The 8,726-nt window shown below is 44.1% G+C and overlaps 2 protein-coding genes across 2 annotated transcripts; both read right to left on the bottom strand.

Moving 5' to 3' along the window:
* Positions 1 to 3,149: 3,149 nt before the first annotated feature.
* rps1 (ribosomal protein S1) lies at positions 3,150 to 3,791 on the bottom strand. The gene has a single exon. It carries the CDS (start codon positions 3,789 to 3,791, stop codon positions 3,150 to 3,152), a length of 642 nt encoding a protein of 213 aa, YP_010438361.1.
* A 759-nt stretch (positions 3,792 to 4,550) lies between these two features.
* On the bottom strand, positions 4,551 to 5,504 carry rps4 (ribosomal protein S4). The gene has a single exon. The coding sequence runs from the start codon at positions 5,502 to 5,504 to the stop codon at positions 4,551 to 4,553; it is 954 nt and encodes a 317-aa protein (YP_010438360.1).
* Between the last annotated feature and the right edge of the window lie 3,222 nt (positions 5,505 to 8,726).

The following is an 8,726-nucleotide window of genomic DNA, read 5'->3' as shown; positions in this document are numbered from 1 at the left end:
ATTCCCTGCAAGGCGGTTAACGGCTGTCGGATAGGGCATCGGGAAGAACATATGGAAAAGAGAACCTGCGAGTACTATTCAGTTTGGATGTGCCCCCCTGAAATTGTTAGATATTTGCCTTTATGACTCGTCTTCTGGGGGGATACTAAGCCTGGAATAAGTTTCGATCTATGGCAATTTCTTTGTAGTGGCCAGTTAAAGCTATCAGATATAGGAGAGACTACCTACTTCAAGTTCAAGGCAGGCTAGCTCAGTACACGATTCCCTTCCTTTAATGTCCAGTTCCAGTAGTTGCCTATTCATAAGCAGTGCTAAGATAATCCCCTCCATTTTGAGTGTTTTTTTAAGCCCGTTGGAGTCATCTAGTCAAAGTCTGCAATAGGAAACCCCTGCATTCGATCCAGTTTGAGTTCTCATTGGAGTGGAGTCTCTTACCAGGCCAGTTTTAAGCCCTTATAGTTACCTTCCTTCTGTCAGCGATCTAGTTTGAGTGGTAGTTCCAGCCGAGGGAAGAGGTGAATACGAGCCATTAGGAGAGCCTTACTTTAAAGCTAGTGAGTTGGAAAGCAGTCCTTTTTATAGCCCTTCGCTTCCTAACGAGTGTACCGAACGTAAGGGTCCAAACCAAACAAGCGGGTGGAGGACTTCTTATTTTTTTCTAGCCTATATTTCATGCAGCCATAGCCGCCTTACTGGGGTTTGAGTTGCAGTTCCCTCCTACCCATTTCCAGCCATTGGCCATCCAGTTGGAGTAGATAGCCCCAGGAGAAGTATAAGTCCCTCACCGAGTAGAAGTGTTTTTAGCCCCCGGATTGGAGGAGTATTTCCATTTAAAGCAGGAATTTTAAAGCCAGCCAGTTTCATTGGTAAGTGCTTCCATACAATCCTAAAAAAAAGTCCTGCTACCTGCGAACCATTGCCAGTTACCGGTGGCCCATACGAGGTTTCCAGGCGAGCTTCTCTTTTAGCTAGTTCCCTGCCAGAAAGCAGTTCTCTTACGCAAGCCAGGAAAGCAAGTCTTCGTCTTTCTTAAAGCCTGTGTTAGTCGTGCTTCCATTCGATATCCATATCCATCCGAGTTTCGAAGAATGCTTTTCTTGATAGTACTAAGGGCTATACATATAGTGGAAGTGGTAAGTTTATCCAATTACAGTATGAGTTGCCCTCTATCCCGTGGGACTTCTGTTACATCCCGTGAGACTTTCCTTCCAGCGATTGAGCCTTCCCTGTAATCCAGCTCATTCAATCAAGTTCCACCAAGCAAGCTAAGGGCAAGGGTAGGTGTAACGGTATTTTGTTTACCACCCAGTAAATTTCTTTCTGTCTCTGGTAGGGCTCTAGCTAACAGATGGATATCTTTACATGGGGTTTGAGTTGCTGGCGCCTTACATGTCGTTGGAAGTTGCCTGCCAGCCCGACCTGTTGGCCATACCATAGTGTGAGTACCAAAAGCTCTAGTATCTCCCAAGTCTGCAGTCTTTTCCAAGCCAAGGCAAAGATCCAGAGCTGGGGCAGGCTAGGACTATTCTCTTATTTGAGTTGCTTTCGATGGGGAAAGAAGGAAAGCCAGCTAGATAAAGGGCTAGAGCAGGCCAGGGTAAAGGCCCTAATCTGATATTTCATTTGTTAATGTTAAGTTTCTCATTTTAGAGTGCTTCTAAGATAATATCTATAGGTCTATCATCTTCTCCTAATAGCCGCCTAGTTCCAATAATAGTAGGGCTAACTAGAGATCTTTCCTTGGCCAGATAGAGATAGATAGGAATATCACAGTAATACTTTCCTTTAATAACATGCTAACGAGCGTAATAGCTAAAGAAGGGCATAAGGAAGAAGTTTCATACCGAGCATACGAGGCATACCTGTAAGACCTTGGCTAAGAGGCCTAACGTGTCTAACGGTCTAAACGAGCTATACGGTCCATTAACGTTGCTTAATTGGCCTTAGCGTTTCGCACTAAGTAAGCAAGCTACCTTATTTATGTGCTCTAGTCGAACAAGCAAGCCAGCCTAGCAGAGTCAGCCTTCCCTCTTCTCTTCACTGGCTCTGATCTCATCAGACTCGTATCCAGCCTCTCTTTCCTCGGTCTCGGTGCTCGGTCCAGGAGAAGAGAAAGACTCGGATCCAGGTAGGGAAAAATACCGGTATCCTAGCTCCATTTCAAGCCTAAGCTCTCCCTCCGCTTCTCGATCCCCAGCTTCCGCTGCTAAGCAACCATCTTCTCTCTCTTCGTCTCCCACTCCTTCTCCCATCACTGGGTATTGGACACCAAGAGGCAGGTACTGAACCCCGAGAGTGAAGGCGATTCACCGAAACCACAAGTGTTATCACGTATCTAATGTCCATTGACCCACCTTCAAATTGGGTAGGAGATATGAGGCCACCGGAACCAAACCCCGATTCCGATGACTTTACTCCAGGGGGAACGAACGAATGAGAGATAGGAAGCTCCGACCGGGCCCAGGAAACCCACCTCTTCTTCACCGGGATGAGAGGCGCATCAGACTCTGCATCTTCATCTCTATCCGTTTCCCGCCCTATCGAGTGGATCAACTGCTTTAGCAGCTAGGCCCTTCACTGCAGAGCATCCAATTCCCAACTAATCTATTCCGAACGGAAGCGATCGATCGAATGGAGCTAGCTTACAAGAGAAGGCCCGATAAGCTTCGAAGTTCTACTGGCCAATCCAATGAGGGATTTTATTCATAGTTTGGAAGGTTTCACCTTCTCTATCGGGGCGCCTTCCGCCTCTCTTTCCCTCGTTACTGATGCCGCTACAGATGCTCCTAGCAGGGTGATTCCTCCCATTGGGAAGAGAAGACAGGAGCACCCGGTCCTGTTTTTGGAGGTTCAACGGTCAGCTTCGGTCGGGATAGATGAGTTGGGGTCGAGTTCCTTAGATACTACATAAGAAATTTTTTCGGATGGGAAGGTGTATAAAAAAAGGTAAAAGCGCTTATGGGGCATCCCACCTCCCGAGAAGGTTGAAGGGATAGAGGAGCTTTTTAGCCCTTTTGAGGAATTGGTTGGAAAAGCGCTACCACCCGAAATCCTATGTCCAAGCGCTTCAGAGGTCAAGGGAGTTCGATCCGGCTACAACTCTCCTCCTTCCACGCACGGACAAGGATCGGTTGTTGAAACAAATTCATCTAGAAACAAATAAGTTCTTGTTTGATCCGCCGCTGTTGTAACACCACAATATTCGTCCTTTTCCTTTTGAGGTTAATCCTCTCAATGGTGAATCGAGCACTCGAAAAATTTCTTCGACGGAATGGAAGAAAGGTAAGGAAACCCGCGATGGCTACTGAATACCCGCCCTTTACTTTCTTAATAAAAAAGCCCCTTACCTTTGTATTCGTTCGCCAAATCTTGTTCAGTTCCATCCAAGCTCGGTTTTGTCTGAATCTTCGCGGAAGAAGAAGAAGCGGTTCACCAGCCACTACATCTGTGGATCCCACCAAATTTTTAAACCTGGCGGCTGCTCGCTCTTTGATCAGTGATTCACCGGCCACTACATCGATGAAGAATCTCTCCAAAATCTGCTCTTTGATCAGTGATTCACCGGCCACTACATCCAGGGATCCCACCTTATTCTCAAACCTGGCGGCTCGGTTGATTGGCACTCCTGTAGGCTCATCTTGCATACAAATTCTGGGGGTCCCAGGTCCTGCATCCACCAAGAACATTTCTTCCCTTAAGCGTAAAACTTCAGATTGTAAGGCATTTCCACTACATAAGAAAAAACTTGAATTAGATCTTGGAAATGATCGACTCAAATAGATGCTCATCATAAGCTTTCTATTAAGATTCACTTGTAGTTCCGCTTCTTGCTCTAACAGAAAGACTTTTCGGAAATCTGGTTGGTCCAACCAAGAAAGGCATGGGAGTCTTTGGGCGTATTTCATACGCAATTTCTTTTTTCTTTTTCTATACAGTAATGCAACGATCAAATCTTAATAATATGTTGTGACCCGTTTTTCTTTTCTTTGCTGATTCCTCTCAATGAAATTTGCCATGTTGCACTAAGTTACTTACGGAATCTCAAATATCTCTCGACGCCGAGAATTTTTTATGTGTCCAGGTCGATCAGAGGTTCGGCTTGCTTCTCCCCTACCCTTTAGCGTTCTGGGCCCCTGAAAAAATAAAGAAACCCGAAATAAAAAAGAAAGAAGAGAAATTGGGCCATGTTTCCCGGGAGAGGCCGCCTTCTCTCAGGCCAGCAGTCTTCTACTTCTAGTCGACTGCTCTATGACGGGCTTCCCTGTTTCCTGGGCTCTACTCGCTCGTCTACGCTCCGACCCAGCAAGTAATAATTGAAAAATGATGTTTCCAGCCTGCATTAAGATTTAAAACTTGTCGTCACAAAAAGGCAATCAATAATCAGAATCAAGAAAAAAAAATGGAAATAGTGAATCAAGATCTAGATGGATCCCTATCTTTATCTCTACCCACGGAGATACCTATCTATATGGATAGAAATCTATCTATGAATCGATCTAGACTATCCTCTATCCGGATAGATATGTCCCTATGAGCGACTACGCCGATCTTTATATGTTTTGGCCACGTCCGTTTCCGCTCCGAAGAGGAAGGTTTAGATCTTTCAATCTTATGTCGTGAGGGATGTGACCTATGTTAGGTCCATAAGATACCACAGCTTTTGGTGTTCTATGATTCACCTCCGAATAATGAGTAGGTAGTTCAATCCTTTTGATTCTTCTCTTCATAGTAAACTGATGGGGGGATGCGGAGCAATAGGTCGAATTTCTATATAAAGAAGAGTTGTAAACTATAGGACTTCTTGTTCGAGTAGGAAGATTTCGGTTTTTCTCGTTCCTTCTCTTCGATAAGAATAGGGATTTGAAATGATACAAATTCCTCTTCATTCTGTTGTGCTCAGCGAAGGAACTGCCTAAGCATACTTTTTCGGATCCAAACTTCTTTGTTCTTTCTAAGTCTTCTTCTTGCATAGAAGAGCGCAACTGTTGCAAAAACCGGGATTTTAGTAGTAGGCGGCATCCCCTCTGAGTTTTGAGTAGGTGGAACCATTCTGTTTTTGTTCTTCTCCACATTCTTACCGGGTGATCCAGGAATTTGCCTATGATTTTTTCAACTGATATTTCGATATAGAAAGATCTCCTTATTTCTTCACCGCGGATTCTCGCGTCATTTTCTTGAAAAGATATTAAATCACCGTGGGACACTTTAAAATGAGTAATGCTTACCATTCCATTATTCACACAAACCCTTCGATGACTTATCGGCTGCCTTGCTTGAGGAATAGTTTCACAAAAATGGAGACGAACCAGAATAACGTCCGATCTTGTTTCTGGATTGAGTGGAAAAGGGATATATGAAGTTCGCTCTGTTCCTCTGTGCATCTCTGTGATGGGTAAATCCCCATGAAAAAGGGGCAACTTTCGTGTAGTTTGTGATTGGATGTAACTGTTAAGATTTTTTCTCGGATAAATCTTTCTCTTAATAGATCTCTTCTTGTTCCTCAATCTTCGGAGAATGCGGCGTTGTATTATTGTAAGTTCTCTGTTCCGAACATTTCCTGAAAGTAGACGACAAGTTTTAAATCTTAATGCAGGCAAGGCATATCTCGTTGAATCAGTCTTTTTCGCCACATCGGGGCTATGGGAGTCGAACCCAATTCTTCCACGACCCCCCGGAGCAAAAATAAGGCTATAATAAAAGACTTTTGAAAGGAACTTCGCGTCACTCCACTCCGTCTAGCCAAAGGAAATACCTTCATTCAGCTCCGAGCGAGAAAACGATTGGCTTGAAAACTGCAAGAGAAATTTTTCTGAGTCAGAATGGTATTAAACGAATATGACAAGAAGATCGATCCCGTATGGAGCCACCGTCACAGTATGTCAAGCAACCTACCTTCCAAAATTTAAGGTTTTGCGGGCAAGCGCTTCAGGATCTTAATTACGGAGTTTCTGCTGCCCAGCAGACTTTCCTGTGCAACACCATAAGCCGTCTCGTGGGCACCGTTTTCTTTTCTTCAAGTCCGGAGACTCGAGCTTTGATAGGAAGTGGACAAAGTCCACCTAGGCCGCCTAGGCTCGTTGGAGTGAGCAACTCTCCAGATATATTTTCAACTGCCATATCAAAACGGTGCGCTTTCTATGCTTATATACATACGATTTTTGAATCCGGGTTGGTGAAGGGAACAAGTACTTCCCGCCAGGAGAAGTAGAGTGAACGGCACTCCGGTCAGGAAGGTTTTCACCCCTAAAGGGAGAAGCACGAGGGAACAGTCCAGTCTGTCCTTCCCTTGCTTGAACTGGACCAAAGACCTCGAGAACGCCTGCCGCGAGAATTCACAGGTTCGTTCACTTACCAGCACTAGTTCGTACCTTACCTTAGAAAGCAAGCAGCCGCGACCTCCGGTCTGCAAGCACCTCCGGTCTCCAGGCTTAAGGCAACAGGGGGACAAGCTTGAAAGCCATACTTGCATTGGATTGATTTCTTTTTCCGTTTATACGCCAATAAGAGAGTCCTTTTTCGAGGGTCTCACGACCCCCTCGACCCTGCGGCTCAAAAGAAAGCATTTTCTCGAGACAGAGATATGACCTCCCTACCAGAGTTTTAACTCCAGTTTAGTTTGGACTAAACTAATAAGGATGCCCATATATACGAAATTCTAAATACAGGGGGCCTCTGGCCTTCCTATGTTTCCAACAACAACTGGCAAAAGAATGATTTGAAAAAGAGGAAATGGGAAAGGCTTCGCTGATGTACTGACCAAACAAAGATAGATTTTTCCAGTACGTGCCAATATAACTCTTATTTCTTACTTTACTCTTCTCGTTCTACGCTCGGGATCCTTCCCTCCCTAGGTACTCAAATAAGAATGGAAATTTTTCTGTAAATCCCCATTCAAATCATCATCCTCTACTTTTTTTCAATTTCTTCTATAGGCGTGAAATAAAGTATATTCTCGGGGGTTCCTCTCTATATGAAAGCGCGAAAACATGCCTTCTTGGCTCAGAAAGAGGGCATATCATATAATCAAAGTTATCCCAGCTCGACTCGGATATCGAATAAAAGTGGATTTTTGTGTAACCAGCTCCGGGAATCCATAGATGGATTTTGAAGAGTAAAATGTAATCGAATGAATCGATGCCGCCCATGCCAATGATAGAGTACGACATATGAGCTCAGACCCTTATGTGAACTTACCTGCCCTAGCCTCCACGCACGTGCCGATGTCCGCCCCGCTCCTCTATTTTCTTTCTGGCATATTCCACTAATTCCTTATTTTAAGTAAGGTATCATTCCCCTATGAAATAACACATTTTTTCGCACGTGGATCTACCTCTCGCCTGAGATCTATGATATTTATTGCTTTAACACGTCCTCTTACTAAAGAAATACGACCGACGATACAGACAGATGTGAGATGCTCGATAGAGGTCCCCTATATTGGAGAGTGGGAGGGGAAGTCTCTTTTTACATAACATAAAGGATGGGAATGAAGGACGGACGCCCATGCATCCCGAGCAGAGAGCTAACCGGATGTATTTGAATAAAAGAACGAACTCAACCGAAGAACTACAATTGAAACAAGACCAGGATTTAAAAGAAGAGCAAGAAAAAACAAGATTTATCTCAAAAAATGAAATGGGAACCAACAACAACAAAAAGCGAAACGAAACAAAGATAGAAATCTTGAAAGCGAAAAAGGGTAACGTAGCTGATTTGCTGATATGCTTGTTCTAAGAATGCATTACTATCTTTGATTTTTTCGATGGATTCTGGATTCTGGGCTAGGTACCTAAGTTAGTAACTAGCATAGGGGGGGCCTAACACAAAGAGTATTAAACCTTAATAAAAGCATAAGTCCCCCCCGAAACCCCATGCTCCTTCGGTACGTTCTTTATTTCGTTCTTTCATGTGCGGAATACACATTTTCCTTATACCATCGCTCGAAGGGCGGATCCGCGGAGCTACTATAACTATAAGATATAAGAAGTAGAAAAAAAGCCTACTTGGAGCATGTTCATCTTCCTCTCGTACGTTCATGATATTGCTTTCGCATGGCTCTTAAAGGCTCGACTAAATGAACTCTAATGGACTTAGCTTGCTCGTGTAACAATTTCATACCGTCTTGCTACCTTGACTTCAGACTTTTAATATATACCTTTGTCCTATTCTTTTATCGTAAACTTGGCTATTGCCATATACCTCCTCCTTCGGGTAGTAGAATATGAAGTTCTATGAATTCCTCCTTATGGTATCGTATTCCCCCATTCACGCCTCTGTTATATGTTCTAATGGAATTTCCTTTCGTAGGCTCAAAAAGTGGTCATTCTTCAGATCTTTGTTGATTGGCCGGCCGATATGGGATAACCTATTTGAAACAAAGAGATTTGTGTAACGGCTTGGTGTACCGAACTTGGCTTATAAATTTTCGTATTATACTGCATCTGCATCTTCATAAAGAGCAAGAACGGCATCCGCCAGCCGAACAAGTAAGGGATTCCTCGCCCGGTGTGCCGGCTTGGCTCCAGCTTTGGCTTCTTGATTGGCTATTGCCAGAGAAGACATATATGTTATACCAACAGACGGAGCAGACATGGCAAGATACAACATATTAAAGAATGAGCCAAAACCGAACAAGCAAGGCCAAAGCCAAATGCCGACCTAAGAAGGGACGCTTGCGGGAGACTTTCGAGTTTCCCGACAGGTCGATGTACAACCGAAAGGTGAAT

Source organism: Prunus mume, mitochondrion, assembly GCF_029339155.1.
Source record: "Prunus mume mitochondrion, complete genome".
Taxonomy (NCBI): domain Eukaryota; kingdom Viridiplantae; phylum Streptophyta; class Magnoliopsida; order Rosales; family Rosaceae; genus Prunus; species Prunus mume.
The sequence above is the reverse complement of the archived record's forward strand: the minus strand, read 5'-3'. Positions and strand labels throughout refer to the sequence as shown.